This window comes from Petaurus breviceps, unplaced genomic scaffold (genome assembly GCF_028583685.1).
Source record: "Petaurus breviceps papuanus isolate PSGF00001 unplaced genomic scaffold, PetGlider_PUasm1.0 558, whole genome shotgun sequence".
Classification (NCBI taxonomy): Eukaryota; Metazoa; Chordata; class Mammalia; order Diprotodontia; family Petauridae; genus Petaurus; species Petaurus breviceps.
The window spans coordinates 1,912,894-1,938,588 of record NW_027186376.1 but is presented as its reverse complement, the minus strand read 5'-3'; the positions used below and the strand labels follow the sequence as shown (position 1 = coordinate 1,938,588).

The following is a 25,695-nucleotide window of genomic DNA, read 5'->3' as shown; positions in this document are numbered from 1 at the left end:
AGGGATCCCTTCTATCTTGATAATTTGGACATTCCACTGCTGCTGCTTCTCAGACCTCCTGTGATCATGAAACCACCACTTTCTGTAGCAGTAGTCAAGTCCACCTCTAAACAGCTCTACCCTTCCCTAACATATTGAATCAAACCTCCCTCCTAGGACAGAGGTCCTTAACCTGGGGCTGCTGAACCTGTTTAATGTTTTGATAACTTTTTTTTGGATAGCATGGAAAACTGTCAAATAATTTGCTGACACCCACACTTGTTTTTTCTATAACACTTCAAACTACTTAAAAGTCTTGCCCAAAAAAGTAATGAAGTTAATTTGGTATATCGGTTTTTTTTTTCAAGTAAAATTTTATCTTTATTAATTTGTTTACTTTTAGTTTACAAGATTCAGTTCCACAATCCCTTGAGTTTTAAATTTTCTCCCCCGCCCCCCATGGCGGCATGCAATCAAGTATAGGATCTGCAAAGTGGCATATCATTGTTGACAAACCCATGCTGGATTTTGGAGGCTCCCATTTTTCTTTCTAAATGCTCTAAGACCATTTCTTTTATAACATTTCTGAATCCATGTCAAGCTCACCAGCATAAGGATTAAAGATTCTATCTATCACTTCTATCCCCCGTTTTGATTTTAAGGATCAACATCTGGATGGTGCAATAATGAATATCATATGGTTTAGGAGGGATGGAATAAAAGGAAATGCTCGTGTTAAGTTCACTAAATGAAGTTAGGAGACTGGCCCTTCCTGCTTCAAAACAGACATGTCTGCCCTTGAGATGAGGGGAGGAGGAAGAGAGTGGTTCTGTCAAGGTTCAGCACGGCCCAGTCTGCAAACTAGAAGGATCCCAAAGAGCCAACTCTCTAAAGGGTCACCCACAACATGATCAGAGCCCCAGGAGAGGCTGCCCTGAAGTGACTTAATTTGTGCAGGGCAAAACAAAATGGGTACGGAGGAAGAAATCGGTAAAAAGAAGAGGTCGTTTTGGTGGGAGGCAGTAAATGCTGCTATAGCTGAACTCCTGAGGGAAATCAAAGGTGTAATATATTTATAACCTTTCCTCCACTCCTCCACCGCCACCCCTGGCCCCAGTTATTGACATACATAGTATAGCCAAATAAATCCCCACACTGGCCCCAGCTAAGAATGCAGGACTATGCACTTCCCATCTGCCACTGCTGTTGGGAGGTGAGCGCTGCAGTTCATCTTCAGTCTTCTGGACTCGTGGCTGATCAGAATCCGGATGTCTTTCAAAGTTATATTTCTCTATAATGCTGTAATTATAAACAATGTTCTTCTAGTTCTGCTCACTTTACTCAGCATCAATTCCTCGGTCTTTCCCAGAAAGTCAGAATTCTAAAACGCACGATGAGAAGAGAATGCATCCTCCAGGGGACCCCCATTATCCATGCAGTGAGATGAGGCACTGGAATGGCCATTATAAGGAGCAGCAAGAGGCCCGGTTTGGCTGGGCTGGACTACGGACAGAGAGTAAGTGAAGGGAAGGATAGAGAAATAGGCTGGAGTCAGGCTGTGAAGATCTTGAAATGGCAAATCAAGGACTCTGCATTTGAAGCTGGATGTAAGAGGAAGGTGCTAGAGTTGACTGAGTAGTGGTCAGGTCTGTCCTTTACCAGCGGATGGACTGGAGGGGGGATGAGGCCTTCAGGAGAAGCAATCAGGAGGCTTGTTGAAAGAATTCAGGCAAGAGATGAAGCAGAGCAGGCAGAGTGATTCTGACACTGCTTTGCTAAGAGCCGACCCTTTCAAGGTGCTCACCCTGGGCTCTCTGGGCCCGTCTTTGATGTCTTTAGTCAAGACCTCGCTTCTTCATTAGCAAGGCTGGGTTTTTTGTCTTAAAGAATTCCATTCAAGAGCTTTTCCTATGTATCATGATTTCTTTTGCAGATTTAGGCCAAGGCCTACCTAGCCCTTGTCTTCTCTGTGATACACGCTCTTCTAAAAGGGTGGTATCGGCAGAGGGGTGTGTGGGTGTGTAGTGGGTGATGGGTGTGTGCCTAAGCTCACACTCAGATTCTAGTTCAACACAAACAATTCTGCCTTGTTGATTAAAGTCAGTAGGCAGACTCGTGTCTGCTGTCACCTCCTTTTTCTCTGACTCCCATTCACTCAGACCTTGGTAATCCCCATTCTCTAGGGTCAATCTTCCCTGCCAGGTTCCTGGTTCTCAGACTCTCCATGATGGATCAGATCTCCCAGATCCACCAGGGTAAAAATATGTCTTAGGAATCAGGCTTTAGTCCCTCCTCTTTTCTCTCCACAATCTCTCCCTTAACAAAAAATACCCTTCGTTCCAAAAGCTTCGAGATTTTGTAGAGAGACGTACACAAATGACCCCTAAATCTTCCTGGAACAAGCACCACAGCCACATGCCCACCAGGCCAGTCATAGAGGCTGCTGGTTAAACCTGAGACAGCTTCCAGGTTTTTCCTCCTTGTTCTCCTCAATGGTTGGACTTTCATGAACACCCGTTCATGCAGCAGGCGCTGTAAGTGGCCTTCCTCTCACAGCACTGCCAAACCAACCGAGGGGCCTGGTCTTTTCCTTGTTATGTCCTGTTTTACAAATGCTTTCATTTGCTCCCTAGTGCTAGAACTCAGCACCTCCACAATGGGATACCGCCCTCATCTCCTCCTCCTCTCCCCTGCCCTGCATGATTGGCCATATCTCCAATGCCCATTCAAGGCCTGTGCACCGGCCGCTCCCTGTGCCCAAACTGCTTTGCTTTGCCCCCAACAGGGTATATGCTACTGAATTTCTAAGGTTTTAGAGACTAAATCAAATGTCCCCTCTCCTGGGACACTGCCCAGCTCATGCCTCCTCTAGGGCCATCCAAGGGATTTTCTTTACACTTCTACACTCTACCAAACTGTTATCACTGTAAGGAGAATGATGCTGTCTTGCCTAAACTTTCTACCTAGCTGGGCCCAATGCCCTTCATGTAATAGTGCTACACAGAGTAGTAATAAACACTGAATTTGGTTTCTTTGAAAAGCTGTTCTGCAGAGACACAGAAGTCAATTTTATTAGGCTCTGGGGACAGCGAAGTGCACTGTATGAAACCTTCTAAGAAAATGCTGAAGACAAAAGTGTGGAAGGTACATACTTGGCCCATGAAGCCATCTCCTAGAGTACGGGGGGTGTTAGCATGACACCTTTCTGACATTAGCAGCCACATGCCCTCAAACAAGTCACGGGAGCCCCTTCCTCACAGAGTGGCCAGGAGGTGCAGAACCGGGAAGGGTCTTCAACATCCTCCGGTTCATTTGACAGGGAAGGAAAGAGAAAGCCGACATACTCTTCACAAAAGAAACAGATGTAAATGTCAATTACTGATGCAACCTCGGTCACTATTTAAGGGCCTTCAAAGGCAAAAAAAATTTTGCAGGATAATTTTCAAGTCCTTCGTTGTATAATGGGGGGGGGGATTCTAACTGTGAAAAGGAAGACAGAGGAAGCGGAGGATATTTGCTGTCCTGTGCCATGCTCCCTTCCTATTACTCTTCCATGACCCTAATGATGTACCTTCAGGTCCTGGAGTCCCCTGGCTAGAACAGGACACCCATACATTTCTTGTACACGCTCTGAACACACTGTGAAGCACTGTTCATTCTGTTTTCTCAGACCTGGGCATTTAGATAGCAGAGAATTCCTCACTGCCTAAGAAACAAACCAGATTTCCTTTCTGGCAACGGTACAGAGCTAATGGGAGTCGTGAGAATTTCTTCATTTTCACATACAGTTTAAAGCTATTTGCAGTGTATGATTAAACTGGGATTTGCTGATACTGCTAAGAGGAGTGAGAGTTACTAGAAAACCATCCCTTAACTAGTACATCAATGAAGACAAGGAGATCCTGGAAAACAAAACCCAACAATTCACTTGGAAACGTCCCACCTGTTCCCCCCTAAACATTTTGCCAAAGCTCCTAAGCAAAGAGCTAGGAAAACGGGAGAGAGGCTGAGACCCTCTCAGATGTGGCACAGGGATGGGTCATGCTGCCCCACTGCCCAAGTGCCCACCTCCAGGTACAATCCAGCCCAAGTGGGAGATACAGAATGATTACAAAGGTGAGGTCGGGCTCTTCATTTTTCCTAACTGGAGGGAAGGAAAGGCTGCCCAAAAGAAAAGAGTCATTAAAACGTATTTTCAAAATTCATAGAGGAGAACAGAAGAAAGGCCAAAAGAAGGAAGCAGAAACAAAGGACAGCTTTGAAATGACTGCTGAATATATTCTAAACACAACAGAGGCAAGCTGGACATAACATGTGCAGTTTCATGTACACTGCTCTGTGTTCCATTGTGCATAGGCAAGGCTTCGTTTTGGTTGATGCTTGTTAAATTCAAAAATTTTTAAGTTGGAACAAAAAAATATGGCTACAGAAAAAAATGTCAATGTCTGAAAAAAAAAAAAGGTTAACATCTACCCACTTCCCCTTTCCAATAAATGAGGTATAGATGCAGAATCTTTCACCCTGCTGGAGGGGTAAGAGGACAGGAGCTCTCACCCAACAAGTGCAGCACAAAGGATAAATCACACAAAAGTGAGAAGCTCCTCTGTGGACACTGCCACGCTCCTGGTGCAGGGCCTGACAGCCCTGTCTGAACTAGCCTCCTGGCTGGCCGGCACATCTACACCTCCACTCGGCAGCACCTTCCTAAAGATTAGCTTTAACTAGGTCATCCTTTTTGGTCAACGAACTCCACTGGTTCCCTGTGGCCTCCAGGATCAAACCTGAAATCTTCCATCCCCTGGCTCCTTCCTCCCTTTCCAGTGTTCCCCTCCCCCCGCCCCATCACTCAGCGACAGCAGCCTCCTGGAACACTCAGGTGCTCCTCATCTCTAGCTCCTCTCAGCTAAAATCTCCTCCCCTTCTGCAACAAGTCTTTCCCCAACCTCCTTAATACTAGTGCCTTCTCTGCTGCTCTCACTTGTACATGGCTGTTTGTATGCTCTCCCCCGCCTCCCATTAGATTAGGTGCTCCCCTAGAACTCAGACTGCCTCTGACCTTTCTTTGTATCTCAAAGGGCCTGGGCATGAGGCAGGTGTTTAATAAATGCTTGTTGCTGACTGAAAATCTGAGGAAGGAAGCAGAACGAAGCAGAAAGTTAGGACTGCAAAGGCAATCTCCACTAAGGGTCAGGGCCCAATCATTCCCCAATGGATAAGTGGTCAAAGGACAGGACTAGAAAGTTCTCAACAGCCAGATGAAAGACTGCTCCAGACTACTGAGAGAAATGCCAAACAGCCCTAGGGCTTCACAGATGACCCAAGATGCATCTTGTGTGGGGGAAGGTGGGACATACAACACACTAACACAGGGCAGCTGTGAAATGGCACAGGCCTTCTGGAAAGCATTCTGGAGCTAAGAGGCTGACATGTTCTCACCCAGAGACCCGCTGCAGGCCTCTACTCCAAGGAGGTCAAAAGCTGAGAAGACTGTAAAATCCCAACTAAGTGTGTCTAACGCGTTCGTTCAGCAGCCCAAGAAAGACAACACTCTCAATATAATAAAGCACTGCAAACCAACTGACAATTTTCAGTCATCAAAATTGTGGGTTTTGCATTTTGTATCCTTTTCTCAATCAGGAAAAAAAATTCTTTTTGAATGTTAGATAACAAACATAGAAAAACGAGATAGAAAAATACATTATAAACCTGTAACAACAGCTGCAAATACATCATCTTACATGTTTCTCATAGGCAACAGCTTGTTTATGGCACACCAACAGCATGAAATATCTGGGAGTAGTGTTTGTGTCCACAAAGATCTGCAATCCAAGCAGGCGTCTGCAGACTCAGGAATGGCCACACAACGGTCCTCTCCCATAACACAGAGAGAGGGGGAATGGGGAGAATTCAGAGAAGCGCAGAAGAGGCTATGAACTGGCATCAAATGAAGGAAAAAGAACCAGGAAACCAAGCTAACCCTAAGCGACGAGAACAGCGACTGAATGCTGGGCAATTATAATCACCCAAGGTTGGTCCCAGAAAAGAGAAAGTGGTGGCTTTGAGTAAGATCTACACCCAGCTGCTTCAGACATTGTCCTAGCCAGGCTGTGGCTAGTTTTGCTGACTTGCTTTGTTCTTTTGCTTCCTCTCTCTTTTTCTTCTTTCTCCATCTTCTGCTGCAAAGCTTCAAGTCTTCAGAAGAGAATGGTGGAAGATTCTAAGTATCACTTCCTTAAACACTGAGAAGCAGAAGAAAAAAACAACACGCTTAAAGAGAGCTTGGTGGGGCAGTGAATGGAGCACCAGCCCTAGAGACAGGAGGACCTGAGTTCAAATCCAGCCTCAGACACTTAACACTTACTAGCTGTGTGACTTTGGGCAAGTCACTTAACCCCAATTGCCCTGCCTTCCCCCCTCCAAAAAAGAAAAAAAAAAAGAGAGCTTGGTGAGAGGCCCAACTGAAGTCATCCAAGAACAAAACAAGACAACAGTGACAAAAGACAGACTTGTCAATATTTCTGTAACAAATTGTTTTTTTCCATCTATAACAGCACAACTGTCTAAATGACAGAAAAATGTGAGCTTTAGAAATGGCACAAAAGCCTGGAAGAGTAGCCAGACCAGACCAAGTGCACACAGGGAGGGTCTGTAAGGCAAGGGACAATTCTGAGGAATAGATTCAAACAACCAAGTGGTTGTAATTCCCAGGAAAGATAATCAAGAAAATATCAGTAACCTGAACTTGCTTAGGCTTCTAATTTGTATTAAAATAATATGAAGGGATTAAGGACAGGCAGGCTTTCATAAATAACATTTTACATATAGCAAGCTACAGATTTCCAGTTACACAATTAACTAAAGAAAAACATTAAATATAAAACCTGTTTCTCTTTTGACTACAATTTAAAAATCCCCCACATTCATTCTGGTGACAAAATCCTGCTTTAAAAGCCTTAAAATGCCTCCTGAGCATCAGCTAAAATCCTTAAGGATTCCTTAACAGACATCAGTGACCCTCTGATCACTACTGTCAAATGAGACACAAAACTCCCCTGGAGTGTCTGACATGGAGGCTGTCAGGTCCCATGGTCCAATGGAAAAAAGGCTTCTCCATCAGACCTCCCTGTTTGTAGAAGACATTCCCATGCTCAATGCACCAAGCCCTGCTATGGCACCTAAAATGGTCTCCTAAAACAGTTCCATTATCATGTAAGGAGAGGCCAAGCTCCCTAGTAATGGAAAAACCAATGGATGATCTTAGTCTTTTTCAGACTAAGACATTCAGTTGAATAGACAACCCAGAGAGCTGGCCTAGCAAGCAATACATCGATCTTAGATGCTGAAGAAAAGTGACCTGAGCTCAGAATTCAATCAAGAGATAAGAAAAGCCGTCCTAACTTCTTGCAACAATGCCAATATTCTCCTGAGGCAGCTCTGTCTGAAAAATTTGAGGTCCCACTAAGTTTCCAAAAAATTAGAGGCTCACCCAAAAAGCAAAGCAGACACTTGACAGGCATAAATAAGCCACGGCTTATTTCCAAGAAACAAATGAGCACCAGGAAACAGCATAAAAGGTTTGAAAATTACCTATAACCTGGCAAAGTGAGCTAAGGGTAAGCCCAGACAATCCCACCAGGATTGTTAGGAGGAGGCCCTGCAGAACATGCCTAGGCATGTGTGGGCAGCTTGTGATCACTGTGGTCAGTCCTCTGTCACGGCACGCTCATCGATCAGTTTAAGAAATCAGCAATGACTCAAAATTTCACGTTAGGACTGCAGTTCTGCAGGTCTCAATGCAGTGCTTACTCTAGCACCTAACTCCAGGAAATATTTAATCATTTACAATTTCCAATATCATTAGAATAAGACAAATCGGGGACAGCGATATTAGAAATTCTTTCATTTCTTTCAACAAGTTTTTAACTTAAAGAGTGTAATAAGTAAAATAGACATTTTTGAATTCAACTAGCTTAATTCAAATTGCTTAAAGTTACCAACATTTCACTGTATTTTAAGCAGGAGACAAGAAATTTGTCTATACTGTTAATCTATTATAATCCTTCTCTGCAGTTGCAATTTGGTAGAGAGGTAACCGTCGATTCTCAAAGACCATACACAAGCTCAGCCTGTTCCTATCAAGCTGAAAAAGCTTATCAGGTATAGACAAGTCCAGGAATTGATCCTCTCCAGACCTACCTCACCAAGAAGTGGCTGAACCTGAAAACCACAGCTTTATAGCACCAATGTTCTGCTGATGACGCTAGAGGACTCTGAGTACTGGATGTTTTGGAACAATCAAAATGGCAGCTGCCCTAAAGAGGCTCATAGCGGGCATAAGTAATCTGTATTATTATTTTCAGTGATAGCTGACCTAACCACAAGAAGCAGCATGTAAGGGAGATGATCCGGGGAAAAAGAGAAAACAAAATGGGTCACACAGTGAGAGATCAAGGGCTAGGCTCCCAAATACTGCACAGGTAGACAGGACTGTAACAAAGCCGTAGACCAAGACCTTCAAGGTCTTCTCCGGATACACGAGGAAAAGCAGGGCTATAACGGCATATTCACCAAACGGTGATGATATCCACAGCTAATGAGCTCAATAAATCCAAGAGTAGTTAGGTTTTTCTGTACAGGTAGAAAACTCACAGTGAAGACAATGAGCTGAGTCTTAAAGCATCTTACTGTGTCAGTATTAAGATCTGATCACCAGCTAAAACATATACTGAGGCACTCAAATGCAGGGGCTGGCTTGCACTTGGTATGACCTCAGTTACTTGTTGAACGTTCCAAGGTACACTTCACATTAATGTACTTCTTGTGTATCACAGATGGACTAAAACAACTCCCTCAATTCTTACAAAATCATAACTAAACATAAAGAATCTCTCTACACAAATCAATCAACTAAATAATTTGGAAATCTGGCCCATTACCTTCCATTCTATCACTACAATGTTAAAGAAGAAAAGAAATGCCAATCTGCTTTACTAGTAATCTGAAAAGAGGAGATAAAATGGCAAGGGCAGGAACTGGGATTGCAGAGAAGGCAGGAAAGGTCACCCCAAACTTGGTGGCGTGCTTCTATGCAGGTGAGAGCCAAAGAGCTCCTGAAGTTGAGATGCTGGACTGCTGTTCCTATCTTAGCTTGCGGCCTTGGTTGAGTCCTAAAATGTTCCTGGTCCTATGTCAACAGGAGAGTTGGGAAAATGGGGAGTTTGGCCTTAGGCAGTGGAATGGGCTTTGAGCCCACTGGGGCTCATGGGGTAGGTCCTACAAAGTAGTCACTATTTGGCTTTGTTTCTTTCTTACCCTTGGAGAAGAGTTTAGTTACCTGAGAAATATTATGGGCAATGGAAGGGAGGGAGGGAGGGGTGTGTGTGTGTGTGTGTGTGTGTGTGTGTGTGTGTGTGTGCGCACCGCACGCGCGCTACAATTGTATAAAATGTGCAGGCTGGCTCTCATACGAAAAAGCTGGAATCCAGTATTCTTTGGGTTTTTTTCTATTACAGTACACAAAGCTTCACTTGTATCATTAGCTGCCACAATGTGTAACTATTAGATGTATTCCAACCATTTCCTTATCCCACAGTTTCTATCTTCTGTATCATGAATTCTACCTCCACAGGCTGTCTTGATATTCTGACATAGATACATACCTTAATAACAGCTAGCATTTATAAATGTTTTAAGATTTGCAACATGCTTTACCTATAACCTTATTTATTCCTCACAACAACCCAGTGAGATGGGAGTTACTCCCCATTTTACAGATGAGGAAATTGAGGCTGGAAGAGTTAGTTAAGCTTAGTCACAACTAAGTGTCTGAGGCAGGATTTGAACTCCTGTATTCCTGACTTCAGTGCCACCTCCTTCGAAATACTTTCTATGTCTTTCTCCTTTCCTGTTTTCTACAGTTTAATACTGTATAATTCTTATTATTTCCAAACTAGTGTTTCTTGGTCTACCTGACAATCTCAATATGTGAGTTATCTATGTAGCTTTTTTCTTTCAAATCCAAATGATTTAGTGGCTGTTAGACTACAAATGTAGAAAGCTGGATTTCGTTTTGGTCACTTCGCCATTCTGGTCAATCTCCTTTCCACACCCCCTCCCCAATACATACAAAATGTCATTCCTTTATAGGGGTAATATGAAGATTATGTAAATTTTTCTGTTGAGGAGGAAGAGGGAGATGTGTGATTTCCAGAGTTGCTGAGGGGAGAGACTCCTTGTGCTATGGCTCTTCAGCTCCTTAAGGGGAGGAGAGAATTGGAGGGAGGGGGGTCCTGCCACCAGGCTATCCCTCCCTCAGCCAGGGTTTTTAGGATAGTAAAGTTAATATGTATTTTTACACTCAGTATTTAGATTTGAAGTCTTGTCATCCAGGGTAAAAGTGAAAACAGCCTAAACTGAACCATTACTTTAGCTTATTACTAAATTTTACTAAATATTACTAAAAAAAAAACCCTCTTCTTCTCATTTTGCTGCTGAAGATATGGGGAAAGGTTAATGCCACTGAGTGCCCAGGAAAGAGAACTTGGATTCTGTGTCAGATAGACTAATTCAATTTGCTACCTGTGTGACCCTGAAAATCATTTTTCCTTCCCTGGGCCTCAGTTTCCTCATCAGAAAAAATGAGAGATTATCTGATCTCTTCTAACTTAAATTCTAGGACCTCTAATGGCTAAGCCAGTGTTAACTTCATAATCCACTGTCCAGTGGCTATCTGCTGCCCCCTCCTGAACTTTTAGCTGGTGACCAGTACTCTTCCTTAACCCCCATATCCAAGCTGTTGCCAAGGCCTGCTGATTTCACTTCTGCAGAATCTCCCTCTCCTCTTCTAACAAGGCCACCTCATCCCTATTCCCATCCAGACCCTTATTATCACCTCAAGCCTGGATTAATGCAATAACCATCTGGTGGGTCTGCCTGCCTCAAGTCTCTCCCCACTCCACATTATCCTCTATTCAGTCACCAGAGTGACTTTCTGAAAGGACAGGTTCAATCATGTCACACATACCCGTGGTTCCCTATCTATCACCTGCAGGATCAAATACAAGATCCTCAATCTGGCATTCAAAGCCTTTCCTAATCCAGTCCCCATCCCACCTTTCCAGCCCTCTTACCTCATTCCTCTCCATGTACTCTTTAACCCAATGACCCTGGCTTCATACAGGAAGCCTTCCCCAGCCCCTCTGGATTGCAGGCTGTTCCCTCCATTTACTCTTTCCTACTTAGCCTGTATGTCGCATGCTTTGTATAGGTTTGTTTGCAAGTTGCCTCCCCCATTAAAACTGTAAACTCCTTGCGGACAGGGACTGTCTTGGCCTCCCGGAAAGCTAACTTTCTGGCCTTTATGAGTTCCCTTTTCCCAAGGCAGCTTATACCTACAAGTTTGTCTTCAGGACCTCTCTTTCTTTTATATTCAGACTACTTATGGCTGCAACAAATCCAGGCATCTCCAATCACCAGGGCTTCTCTGACCAGCCCCTTCCAAGTACCCACCGCTCTGGTCACTAGAGCAGTTTCCTCAGCTGTAAAACAGAGCTAGTGAGTAACAAACATCCATATAGAAAGTGTTAATCACAACTGGTGTGCACAGAGTGAAGAGAGTGGACAAAGGCCACTCAAAACCAGCAAGACAAGGGTTTGAGTGCTGCCCCCACATGTAATTCGGGCTGGGCAAGTCTGGTCTCTTCCCAGTGCTCTGAAAAACTACAAGAAGTATAGAAAAGTGTATCTGGCCCAGGAAGCGTATCCTCCACCGCACTGGTCCAGCCACATCCTATGATTACCATGACCTGTACTTGGCGCCTAAACACCAGGCCCCTAAGCCTGCAGATGCTTCTCTATGTCCATCTTCAGGCAGATCTCAGCCTGCCATACATCTCGCCTAGATTTTCAGTTCTGATCTATTTTACACCCAACTGCCAGAACAATAACCTTCCCTAAATACACAATCATCACCCTATTGTTTCCCAGCCCAGACTCTGGCCATGCTTCCCCTACTACCTGCTAGAGCAATCACAAAATCCTCAAAATGGACAAAAACCACCACTGGAAAGTGCCGTTCCTAGCCAGCCTCCTCGCTAGGCAGCCTCTGGTTATGTCCCAGCTCAGCCCAATGGTCTGCAGCAGGAAATCTCTCCAACCCTGCATGTTCTCTCAGTCAGCTCAGCCTGGAGCCAGGCTGGGAGGCCTTAGCATTCCTTATACCCCATCCGCCCATTTCTCCCACTCTACCCTAAGTTCATTGTGATAAGAATTTTTCAAAACTAAAATCAAAATATCCAGCCTTGAGAAATGCTCCAACCCACTAGTAAGAGAAAAACAAATCATGTGCAGATGTCACCTCGTATGCCTCAAACTGATAAAGATGCATAAAGGGTGAAAAAGTCCACACTGGAGGGATTGTGGGAAGACAGAATTCACTCCTGTTGGTCAAACTGTGAACTGGTGTACAACAGCAAACATGTGGAAAAATTATTTCAAATTTTTGGAGAAAAGGCCCTCAGTGGTCCACACCCTATGATCCAGTGATCACCTCTCCTGGCCCTACCATCAGGCAGTCTTGTTGTCCCCTCAGCCCCAGTTCTCAGTAAGAAGGTGCCACACACCAGAATGATCATAGCAACACTTTTGAGGGGTTGTGAAAACTGGAAAAGAGAGAGGACAACCGACCAGAAAACAGCTGAACAAACTGCAGCATACAGCTAGAAAATATTAAAACACCCTAAGAAATAGTCATTGAGGAATTTAAAGAAATACAGGAAGCCATGAACTGATTAAGAATCAGAATAATATTCACAATGACTATAATAATGCAAACGAAAGGGCAAAAAATCAGCTCAGATTAAAGTCAATGATCAATACTGGCCAAAGAAAACAGAGAATGGCTCCCCCCTCTAGAGCTGGATGGGGGAGGGGAGAAAAGGAGGCGCACCGAGGGCATGTCAGTCTCTTGTTTTTACAAAGGACCAGACTAAGGGGGTTAGGGGAGAGGAGCCCTCAATAGAACTCTTAGAAACCACAGGCCTTTGTGTCAGAAGGATTTAAATTCAATCTTCATTCTGTCTGTTCTGCCAAAATCACCTTCTACAATTCAAGTCTTTTCTGATGAATATTCTTTCCCATTCTGGCAAACTGCCTTTCTCTCTACCCCCTCATTTTTGCTATGTCAGCAATAATCCATTTTCCCCATCCCAGCCCCATTCTGCACTGTACAGTCAAAGTTCGGACTCCATTTACAGAGGAGCTAACTGGGTCTCAGGAAGTTCCAATGACTCACCCAGGATCACACAACTTCAGAGTCAGAATTTAGTAGTCTGCCCACTTGAGTGCCGCCTGCCATGCCACCCCTCTGCGGGCACATTCTTGGATACAAAGACCAGCACAATTTGACTGGATGTTCTCATTCCAGAGAAATATTTGTTTCAATCACCAACATATACTCCCAACACTACCTGCAACAGAGCCATCTGGTATACAAAGTATTGTTTGTTTCAAGGTTAGGGTTTATCCTTAAATAGTTTTTTCCTTCCCCAAGAACAGTGGTGTACAGCAGGGAAACTGGCCGCAAAACTCTGCATGCACACAGAAAGTATGTTTTCCACACTTTTCGATCTCTCTCCCTCTGTATCATTCCCATGGCATTATACATGCAGCCTGTGACTGCCATCTGTAACCTTCCAGGCCCCAGTGGCAGCACAGTGGTCAGCACTGACTTACGGTGCATTGGACATGGCTTATTAGGTACAGAGAGAAGTTACTTTGCACAGAAAAGATGGAGTCCCCTGCCCTATCACTGGGCTGGGGTGGCCCAGAGAGCCAACCGAATACCCATCAAGTCACAACTATTTAATTACTTATCCTGCTGAACCTCAACTGAAAAGTCATGCTAAACACGCCCAGTTAACAGTTCAGATGGGGGAAAGCAAATAAAAGGAAAAATAATGTCCCAAATTAAATCTTCATTTTTTTGGTCACTTGAATTTCACTAGCACTGGCTTTACTCATACAATTCAGATTTTCAAAGTCTTCAAGTATGAAACTCAAAAATCTGGACACTTTTAAGAAATAAGCATCACTGAATTTTCAGTCCCTGTCGGGTGTACAAACTGGCAGAAATACCGCTGAACTGCATATTACACTCCCACCAGGAGCACTGGCCATCTCTCTGCCTTCCCACTCTTGCCCTACAGTGTCTGCAGCCACCCAGAACCACTGGCCAGGGATTCTCAAGTCCTTGGGCGGCCCTCTTCGTTTCTTCTGCCATCTCCTGGCCGACAGAGCAGGACAGCAAAGTCAAACAGAGAGCACAGGATGGACACTGTTCATACAGATTTCCTCAGGTGCCTCCTAGGTGCCAGGCGCTGGGCCATATGTTAGTCACACCAACAGTCCTACTTCTGGGCCTCTTCCTTCTTACTAGAGATGCTTTTTGAATATTGGAGCAGATGCAGAATTACAATGACTTTGGGGGGGAAATTGTAATGGCATTTATCTGAACATCACAGTCAAGCATTTTAAAATCCAATGAATTATCTGTACTTTGCAGGATGCTTCAAAGAAAGGAGTCGGCTATGAAGGCTAAGGAAATGGGCAAAACACTTTGCATTAGGGGTCCAGAGACCTTAGGTGGTCTGTGTGATATATTCCCAGTGCTTTCCAGAATCAGCTTAATTAAAACACACACACACACACCTCAAATTTCTGAATGTAAAAATTTAAGATACTGGATATTTCAGACCAGCAAAGACCCAAAGGTGTCCTTGGATGATTTGTTAATATACTAATGATCTTAATGCATCAGGAGAAGTCTTACCTTGAAGAAGGCAAGTGGTGCAATGTCTAGAGCAAGTCTAGAGCACTAGACTTGGAAGTCAGGAAGCCCTGAGTTCAAATTCTGCCTCAGACACCCACCAACTGTGTGACCCTGGGCAAGTCACTTAACCTTTCATCCTGTTTCCTCATCTGTAAAATGTGGATAGAAATAGCACCTACCTTACAGGGTTGTTATAAGGATCAAATGAGATCACATTTGTAAAATGTTTTGTAAACCTTAAGAAGTTATACATATACTAGCTCTTATTAGCTGCCCAAGCCACCAACAAATGTGTTTTTCCATGTCTTCTCTTTGCCAAGGCACTAGTGACTCCATTCCATCGACTTTCTCCAACAGACTGCCCCTTCTCTCCCACTAACCTTTGCTCCTCTGCTGCCTACAGACCCATGCAGATCTCCCTCCCACCTTGGATACATCCATCCCCATTCATTCTCCCCCAGTTCAAAAGACTGAACGGTGTGTGTCTTTGAGAAGGCCACATTTTGTGATCCACACCCCCCACCCTCCTTTCCTCTCATCCTCTTGTCAGCTCTGCAGTCAGGCTTCAGACTGCAGCATCCAAATGAACCTGCTCCATCCCAAATTCCCAATTATCTCTTAAGGCCCAATCTAACAGCCTTTTCTCAGTCCTTCTTGACTTCCCTTCAGCCTCTGACACTGTGGATCACCCTCTTCTTGACCCTGGGCCTCCTACTAGTAAGACCCCCTCCTTTCTCAGTGTCCTTTGGTGGATCTTCATCCAGATCACACCCATTAACCATGAGTGTAGGCCACCCCCCCCCCCATCTTCTCTCTTCCTTCCCTTCTACACGATTTCTCTTGGTGAACTGTCAACTCCCATGGATGCAATTATTCCCTCTACATCCATGATTCTCACATCTATTTATGAAGTGCTAACCTCTCTTCTACTTCCAGTCTTGCTTCTTGGACTGGATGGACCATGGACAAATTTCATGAGAACAAAGCTGACGTTCATGAACTCATTATTTCCACCTCTACCCCTTTTCCATTTCCTAACTTTCCTATGGTGACGAGGATACCACCCTCTTCTCTGTCACCTTTGTCACTTAGGCCTCTTCTCTCTGGGTCCAGGTCTTATCCTCTCACCCGGCTGGGTAGGCTACCTGGCTCTAGTCTCTCCCCACTCCAATCCCTGTCTCCACTCAGTCACCAGATGGATCCTCCCAAAGTGCAGATCTGACCAACTCAATCAACTCCAATGGCTCCCTATTAATCCTTCATAACCTGACCCCCTACTCCCTTCTCAGCCTCCTCACACCTTACTGTCACAGCCTATATCCTATGTCTAGTGACACTGGACTTCCCTGTTGATTCTCACAAGACACCATCTCCCAACTCTGAACATTTTCACATTCAGAGGCAGCTAGGTGGTAAGGTGAATGAGACATGGAGTCAAATCCTGACTCAGATATTCCCTGGCTGTGTGACCCTGGGCATGTAAGTCACTTCTCCATGTGCCTCAGTTTCCTCAAATGTAAAAATAATAGCACCCAAATGAGATGATTATAAAGGCCTTAGCACAATGCCGGGCACACAGTATTTTCCTAATCAAAACTTATTCCCTTCCCTTCCTTTCTGCCTGTTGCTCTCCCATGCCTGGAATTCTCTCCTCCATCTCCTGCATTCTTGGTTTCCTTCAAATCCCATCTAAAATCTCACTTTCTCCAATCCTCTTTAATCCCCATGCCTTCCCTCTAAACCTCGTTTGTATATAGTGGTTCATATGTTGTGTCCCCTAGACTATGAGGTCTACAAAAGCAGACTGCCTTTTGCTTTTCTTTATATGGCCCGTGCATAGCACACAGCAGGTGCCTAATAAACAACGCTTCTGAAGCCCATACTTTTAATCCAAGTGCTACTTTCCTTCAATCCAAGACGAGTGTTATCTCTGTGGATCTATGCTAACGGTGCATGAAGTACTCATTCTGCCCAGCAAATATGTGCATACGAATCCAAACCTGAAGACAGACAGTACAAAGCCAAGCGATACCATCAGAGCTTTCCTACAGCTTTGATGTTCTTTTAAAGGGCTGAACATGATCTCTGCAGCTCAATATGCCCTATCTCAAAATCTTCTCTATATTCAAAGCTCCCCTAAGATTATGGTCACACTTTCCCAATCTGTGACTTGTGTGGCGCTATAGCAATCAGCTCCCTCACCATCAGTCAAGGAAGTCAGAGTGGGGTTTCCTAGATTTCAGTAGGAAGTTCCAACTTTTAGGTCCTACAATTGACCTGTATGGTCTCTTGGATATCTGGTGAGTTATGAATACCATTTAGAAATAAATTTAAGCCTATGGAAATGGCTTTGTTGTAACAGCATTTGAAGAGAGACACATATACTTGAACTTGACAGTCATTCCTTAGTTCATTTACATGAAGAGACTGCTGTAGATTTTAGTTGGTTTTTTTTTTAAGCACTATTATCAAGTCATTTTAGCAACTCTGCAAAGAAAACCTTCCACCCAAAAATCATTACTAGTTTCTAAATTCACCTTATCATCTGTTTACCTCCAAGTCCGGCACTACCTTGAAGCAAAAAGTTCCCACTGGTTCCAAGTCACAATGTTGCAAGTACAAGTCTAATATTTTCTTTGTTTTAAAAAGTGACTGATAGAAGTGACTCAAATTGAGTAAGTAAAAAAAAAAAAAAAAGAGAGAGAGAGAGAGAGAGCTCTTGGAGACTTCATCTAAAAAGAAGCCCCCGAACCACATATGCTCCTGATCCCAGCTATGCTGATACACACCTGGGACAGCCCCACTTAAAGGCTGAGCCATTTAACTTGAGCTGGGCCATTATATTTGCTTTGACGTTTGGCAAGAAAGGATCCAACCCAGGCTTTCAGCTTCTCAATTTATGATCATTTTCACTTGTTTGTCAAAATTCCTGGACACTAGGTTACTACTAAGGTACACTTTTTAACAGGGGAACTGAATGATTCAAAGAAGAAAAAACTCCCTGGCATTAGGCTCCTTCACTCAAATCCATCTCCAATGCCACTGGCAATTATGCCTCAAAAGCGAAGCTTAGCCCAGTGAACAGCTTTAGTTTGTAAATAATCACTACTCTGGGGACTCATTTCTTCTAAAGTTGAAATACAGGATTTGAAGTTAGAAAAAGGCCAAAGCTAAACACTAAAAGAAGTCGGTTGCAGAAGTATACTACAGCTACCTGTAAGTTGGAAAACACTGATATTAAATGTTAAAAGGCTTATTTTATGAATTATGTTATGTCAGGCAAACTGACAAGCTTCCTTCCTCAAGCAAGAGATTTTAGGTGAGCTAAAATATTAGCAAAAAGACCTTTTACTCCTCAAGTGGGGGGTTGGGGGGGGGGGAGAAACAGACACTGAGGTCAAAGCTGAAGTTGAAGCAAAACGAAAACCTTGTAAGAGCAACGATATTAATCCAAATACTGAGCCAACAAAATTTATATTAGAATTCTCTCAATCATCCAAAGGGATCAAAAGTGGCAATACAGCTTTATGTGTGGCAAACAGAAGAGGAGGAATTAGACAATATCTAGTCTACAGAACTAAAATCCTGAAAAAAAAAGAGGTCAGTTACTTACTTCACTCACTCCCCATTACGAGAGAGAACTCCACAGTTCTGTACTCTCAGTGCTTGGGGCCAAGCAGGCCAAGACAAGATTAGCCAAAAGAAAAAAACCAGAAAGAAACCATTTGTCGGCCCTTTCTTTCCTAAACCAGGGAACGCTATTAGGAAGGTTCTGTATCTTCACGGAGCTTGCTATGTTTTATACCGTAACAAAAATTAAACAAGGGAACGCTTTAAAAGTTATTTAGTGAAGTTACAAAGACAACAATACAACAGATAAAAACAGTGTCTTTTGTGAGCTACTGAAAGTCAAATGAAACATTTAGTCAGCCACTATTAAAGTCTCCACTATAAAAGATGCCAGTTACTGTGGAAACCAAGGAAATCTCAAGCAGTAAGAAGTAAATCAAAGCTAATACACCTCCAATGGTAAGTGGTTTGGCACAGAGTAGGCACCTGAAGAAACCACTTCCATGCATTCATTCCTAACTAGAATTAGCTCATTGGAAATCTGCATTCAGACCTACAAAAATTCAGAATTTGGATTCTTGTGAATTCACGTTTTTTACAAGAATTAGTCACCTAAAATTCTCTCATCTGTAAACGTATGAAGGGACCAAACCATCTCCTCCCGGAGGTAACACACCCAAACTCCAAAGTAAATGCTTTGTGAATTAGCCCCTCGATCATTAACAAACGCCCAGCTATATCCAGATGTCTTCGGGGGTCCAGAATGCTCCCCTGCTTAAATGGACGGCCTTGGCAGAACCCCAGTTCAAGAGCCCGATCTGGAATGCCTCTCACTAAGTCAGCGAAGCGTGGAAGAAGAGACGTTTAACCTCACTCCTTCTTAGCATCGGGGAGAAGAACCTGGGGTCTGCTAAAGTCCGTCTGCGCCTTTACGACCAGCCCCCCGCTACGAAATTCCCCCTCACTCCCGTTAACTCCGTCGGAAGATCCAAGCCGAAGCATTTGTCACATTCCCTTTCTTCCGCTCTAAGATGGTGTCTGCTTCCCAAAGGGAGGCAAACCCCCTCCAACTCCATCCTACACGGGCATCGGGCTGCCGCTGCCCGGCAGCGATCCAGGGCGATCCTGCCCGGCGGGGGCCCAGCCATCTTTCCCCTCCGTTCTCCTTGCAGCCCCGGCGCCCCGCACCAACGAGGAGATCGGGGCCGCGGACTGTGCACCGACTCGCAGGGAAGCCCCGCAGGCGGAGCGCCCACGAACCCCGGCCGCAGCCCGGCCTGCCCAGACATCTTGGGCTCGGTCCGTGCCTACTCCATATTGATCGCCGATGCCAAGGGCCGGGCGCAGAGCGAGGAGGCCGGGGCGGCCCGGAGGGGGGGGGGTGGCGGCGGGGGGGGGCCGGGTGCCGCGGCGGGGGGCCCCCGCGGGGGGGGGGGGGGGGGCCGGGGGGGGCCGGGGGGGGGGGGGGGGGCGGCGGGACTGACCTGTGCCGTCGCTGGCGGCCACCGACAGGGCCGGGGAGGCGAGCTTGGGCCGCTTGGGGGCGGGCGGCCCGGGCTCCACCACGTTCTCGGCCATGGCTGCGGGCCGCGGCTCGGCGCTGCTCCGCTCCGCTCCGCTCGCTCGCTCGGCGCTGCGCTCTCTCTCCCTCTGGCTCCGGGCTCCGGGCGGGCACACTCACGCACACTCACACTGGCTCCCACGCACGCTCACGCTCACGCACGCTCCCCCCCTAGTGGCGGGGCCGGCGCGGCTCCCGGCCGCTCGTCGGGGCGCTGGCGGGGCTGGGGCTGGGGCCTGCGGAGCGCCATGGGCCGCGGCCTCGTCGCCGTCCTCATCGCCGGCCCGGGGGCTCGTCGTCTGGGCTCGGGTCGGGTCGGGCCGGGCCGCCGCCTCACATCGTGCTGCTGCTGCTGCTGCTGCTGCTGCTGCCGCTCCGGCGGCGGCGGCGGCTCGGGCCGGGGCCGCGCCGCGGGGCCTCCTCCTCCGCCTCGGCCTGGGCCTCGCCTCCGCCTCCTCCGGGGCCGGGCCGCGCACCCAAACAAAATGGCGGCTGTTGTTCGTCCGCGGCGCGGCGCTCGGCTGCGCGGCTCGGCTGCGCTGCGCGGCGCCCGCTCGCCTCGGCCCAGGCCCCGCCTCGCCTCGGCCGCGCTCGGCTCGGCTCGGCCGCCTGGGCTCGGCTGCGCTCGGCTCGGCTCCCGTCGGCTCTTCTGCGCTGCGCTGCGCTGCGCTCCGCTCTCCTCCGTCTGCTCCTCTCCCTTGGCCCGATCCTCCCTCCTCCTCCTCCTCTTCCTCCTCCCCCAGCCCTCCTCTGCCTCCGCCTCCTCCTGCTCCTCCTGCTCCCAGGCGAGCGCCGGCGGCGGCGGCGGCGGCAGCAGCAGCAGCGGCGTCGGCAGCAGCGGCGGCGGCGGCGGCGGCACCAGCAGCAGTAGCGACGGCGGGGGCCGGAAATGAGCCAAGGGGGAGGGGGGCAGGGGGCGGGGCCGAAGGTGGACGGACTGACCGCGGTGGGGGGAGGGAACCGGAGAGGGGGCGGGGCCTGCCTCCCCCCTCCGAGGGGCTCGCACAATGGGCGCCGAGAAGCCCGCAGAAGGCGGCGGCCCCAGGCTCAGACAGGGCCCGCCCTCTTCTCTGCTCCCCCCCCCCCTCCTGCCAGTGGACGACGCGCAGGGGGCTTCCGCAAACTCCCCAAGCGAGCGTCATTCTTAAAGGGGAGGAGCGGGGGGGGGGGGAGGAATTTAAAGTCGGAGGGTAATGACAGCGCCCGAGCTGCTGGCGCTGGCCTCCGCTGGAAGAGAGGAGAGGAAGGTGCTACGCCCTGAAATGAGCCAAGTCACTGCGCAGGGGGTGGCCCCCCAGTGCGCCCATGTCTGTCTTCAGCCCTCCCACACCCAGAAGACTCCTCTTCCTGACCCCTGCCGCCCCCCACCCCCGGGCCCGATTGATAAAGAACGGCATTTGATTACCCAGAAGCGCTGGCCCTCCCCAGGCCACTGGGGCCATCCCCCCTCCCGCTCCTCCGGCAGGTGTTGGCCCCATGAGAAAACTGAAGCTCGCACAAGTGCACCAGCCTCAGAGCCGAGGTGGGCACGGAGAGCCGAGGTGGGCACGGAGGGCCGGAGCTCTTTCAAAGGGTTAGTCTTAAGTCTAGAGCTGGCAGAGATCGCGCAAGCTGACTGCGCCCATGTCCCTCTTTTTACAGAGAAGGAAACTAAGGCACGGTTTGTGTGATTTGCCCAAAGCAGCGCAGGTGATATTGGAACCTCGGTCCGCTGCAGCGGGAGCCCTCTGCACTTTCTTTCCCTCCCCAGACCCACCCCTGGTTTTTCTTTTGACGTGGATTATCTCAGGCTCTTTACCTGCGGTCCGCGAATGAGTTTTTTCGTGTTTTGATCACTGCACTTCAATTGGACTCCTGTGTATTTTATTTTATGCACTGAATAACAGGATTCCGAGAAGCGCTCCAAAGGTTTCACCCCACTGCCCACAGGGATGTAAACAACTTGAAGAATCCCTGGTTTGGACACCATTCCCCTTCAGCATGGATGGGGGGGAAGGGGGACGGGGCCCGAAGAAGAAAGCATTTCCTAGAGCCTACTATGTGTCATTCATACTTTGCCAGTAGGATCTTTGTAACTATGGGTTAGGATCCGGACAGGGAACCTCAGTTCAGGCTGTTAGTATTTGGGAGAGCTTGGCAAGCCACCGTCCCCTTGGTACAAACGACTCAGAGGACATGCAAATCAAAGCCTTCCTCTGGCACTTAATACTTATAGGACCCCTCGGCATGTCTCCTCTCTCGGAGTTTCAATTTTCTCATTTGAAGAAAAAAACAAAACAAAATTCGAGGGTGTTGGACAAGATGATTATTGAAGGTCCTTCCCACTTTTCTAAGGTCCTTCTGTTTCCTGTTCTGTAAAATGGGGGTTGAAGGGGAGCTGGTGGACTTCCTCTCCTCCCTCGGTTTTAGGTCTTTAATAAAAGTTAGAGTGATCACCTGTCAGGTGTGTGGTAGAGGGAAGGGATTCCAATTGGAGATCTGGCCAAGAGGGCCTCTTGGGGTCCCTTCCGCTCCCGTTCTTTGCTATTCCTAGGTTGAAGGGCCCTTCCGGCTTCAAAGTGTGGAATCCAAGACTTGTCCAACAATGGAGAGGGCCTGGAACTTAGATTCTGGATAAACCAAGGATCCGATTTTGTCCCTTTCATCCCTTAGTTGTGTACTCCCCTTCGATAAAATGGCTGTAATAAAACTTAAAGCATCTGGATTTGTAACCCCACTGATTGGCACACACTGAGCACAGGCTAAATCCTTTTCATTCATACCTGCTTCACTGGGTGCTCAGGAAGTTCAAATGATAGAATGGCTATGAATGGATATAATGGAAATAAATTTAGTGTTCAAAGAAAATGGAAATCTCAGACTAAGTATTTTGCAGCTGCTGGTTGGAATCTTCACCTCTAAGAAGAACATTTCCTTGCCTCCTTTAATAACATTTCTTGGCTTTCTTTAAACTCCATCTCAAATCCCAGTTCTGCAGGAAGCCTTCTCCAGCCCCTCTTAATTCTAATGCCTTCCCTCTCATATTTCCTATTTGTCTTGTATATACTTTGTTTGCACATATTTTCGTGTTGTCTTGCCCACCCACCCACCTCCCAAGAACATAGTATTGGTGCTGGCTCATGTTCCTGTTTGGTTGTTTCAGTCCTGTCTGACTTCCTGACCCCATTTGGGGTTTTCTTGGCATAGATACTAGAGTGGTTTACCATTTCCTTCTCCAGCTGGTTTTACAGATGAGGAAACTGAGGCAAACAGGGTGAAGTGTGTTGCCCAGGGTCACATAGCTAGGAAGTGTCTGAGGCCCAATTTGAACTCAGGAAGATTTGAACTTCCTGACTTCAGGCCTGGCTCTCTGTCCGCTGTACTAACTAGCAACCCTGGTAACTTGCCCTGCCTGACTGGTACTTGGGAATCACTTAGTAGATTCTTCTTGAATGATCCATTGAGAAAGCTGAGAACTACAAGGAGGGACTTGGCCAAGGTCACATAGCTGTTGAGAAAGTGTTGGGATTGGAACCCGGGTCCTCTGAATCCAAATCCGAGGCTCTTTCTGTGACACAAGTTTGTCTCTTTTACTACAGAGGAAAGAAAATAATAATAATAGCGAGCATATATAATGCCTAATGTGTGCCAGGCTCTACAGTTACCTTACACTATCTCTGTAACAGCCTTGTGAGGTAGGCACTCCTGTCATCCTCAGTCTGTAGCTGAAGAAACTAAGGGAAGCCAAGTATAAGGGATTTGCCCAGGGTCATTGGGCCAGACTCTGTCCCCACTCCACACTCGTATCTCCCCTAGAGAGAGAAGGAAAAGCAAAGAATTTGTTTCCCGGAGATGATATCAGAATAGTGGTTAAAGAAAAGAAGACCTCATTTCTTTCCTGGGTTCTCCCAAGCCTTTCCTTCCCCCTGGATTGGCCCCTCTCCTCCTCTGGAAGTTTCAGGAGGCCAGAGAAGCCTGACTTTCCCTGTAAGACCATAGAATTAAGCAGAAGACCATCTGGTACAACCTTTTCATTTTACAGAAGAGGAAACTGAAAAGGGGCAGTGACTTGCTGCAAGGTCACCCCACTGGTAAGTTTTAAAATAGCAATTCAGGGGTGGCTAGGTGGTACAGTGGATAGGGCAAAAGGCCTGGAATCAGGAGGACCTGAGTTCAACTGTTGCCTCAGACACTTACTAGCTGTGTGACCTTGGGCAAGTCACTCAACTCTAATTGTCTCATTAAAAAAATTTAAAAAACCTGATTGAGTCCAATGACAAAACCAGTGCCTTTCCCACTTACCAAGATGATTTTCTGTCCCTGCTCCTGCTCTGTATCAAGCAGGTGCTTCTTTCCAATCAAACTGTAACTGTCAGTGAGTTTCTCCTTCTCAGCCATCCAATTTCCCCTGTCTCTTCCCCACCCCGTGTCTTTGCATGCATAAACCCTCCACACTGAAAAGTCACTCTTAGTGGGATTTGCAATTGCTTTTTCATTATGGTTTCATCCAATTTGGATATTTCTACTCAGGTTTCTTGGCTAGCTAAATCACATGTGGAGACCCGGTGTTAGCAGGTTGAAGAAGCCATGGGACAGAAATGTCTTTGGGATGACCAACTGCTGTTGGAAGTTACAGTTATGTAAACTACAGTCATTGGTTGCAACCTAATGGAAATATGAAATGTGAATGCAAATAATATGGCCACTTCTCTGGAATTCCCCATCAGCACTAATCAAGACCTACGATCTTAGGAATTTTCCAAAAGCCTATGTGCTAGGCAGGAACAAAGCTAAGGACTTGGAAGATGAAATGACACATTCATGAAACAGTATAAATTAGTCATACTGAATTCTTCATTCTGGCAGTCAGTCAGTAAGCATTTATTAAGAACCTACTGCATGCCAGGTACTCTGTTAAACACTGGGCATACTAAGACAAAAATATGGAACCTGCCTTCAAGGAGCTCCATTCCAGGGTGGGAGACAACATATGCATAATTAGGTATATTCATCGTATGTATAGATTAGATGAAGAGAAATTAGAAAGGATTGGGGGGTGGGGTGTCGGGAGGGCACAGAATGGAGGAAGAGAAAAGGTCCCCTTCAGAGATTGCAATTTGAATTGAGCTTTGAAGGGTGCCAGGGAAACTAAAAGGTAGAGTTGGGAGGGGAGAGCATACCAGGCATAGGAAACGGCCAGTACAAAAGTGCAGAGGTGGGAGATGAGGTATTAAGTGAAATGGACAACGAGGCAATAAGGCTGGATAGTAGAGTTTCATGGAGTGGGGACAAGGTGTAAGACAGTTGCAAAGGAAGGAAGGGGTCAGGTTATGAAGTGCTTTAAATACCAAAGACTTTATATTTGATCCTGGAGGTCATAGGTAGTCATTGGAATTTATTAAATGGAAGAGGAAGAAAGGGAAAAGTAGGAAATGTGGGGGAAGAAAGCCTAGTCAGAGAGACCTACGCTTGAGAAAAGCCATGTTGGCAGCAAGGGGAGGATAAATGCAGGCGTGGGGAACCTGTGGCCTTGAGGCACACATGTCCCTCTAGGTCCTCAAGTGTGACCCTTTGACTGAATCCACACTTTGCAGGGGATTTGTTCTGTGAAGTTTGGATGGATGGATAGATGGATAGATGGATGGATGAATGAATGGATAGGTCAATCAAAGAATAGAGTGGGCATTAAGTCCCTACGGTATACTAGGCACAATACAAAGTACTAGGGATACTGTAATGGGAATGTAAATTTTAAAGATCTTCCCTGCCCCTAGGCTAA

The 25,695-nt window shown here is 46.6% G+C and overlaps 1 protein-coding gene across 2 annotated transcripts in view; it reads right to left on the bottom strand.

Annotated features, from left to right (window-relative positions):
• Positions 1-20,183, bottom strand: part of EP300 (E1A binding protein p300) — an 82,360-nt gene extending 62,177 nt beyond the window's left edge. The window contains exon 1 of one of the 2 annotated variants that reach the window (XM_069102884.1): positions 19,861-20,183. In XM_069102884.1, coding sequence (XP_068958985.1) covers positions 19,861-19,954 — 94 coding nt within the window. In that variant the 5' untranslated portion in view covers positions 19,955-20,183. The remainder of the gene's footprint in view (positions 1-19,860) is intronic. The other variant, XM_069102883.1, reaches the window with a different exon arrangement.
• Positions 20,184-25,695: the final 5,512 nt, after the last annotated feature.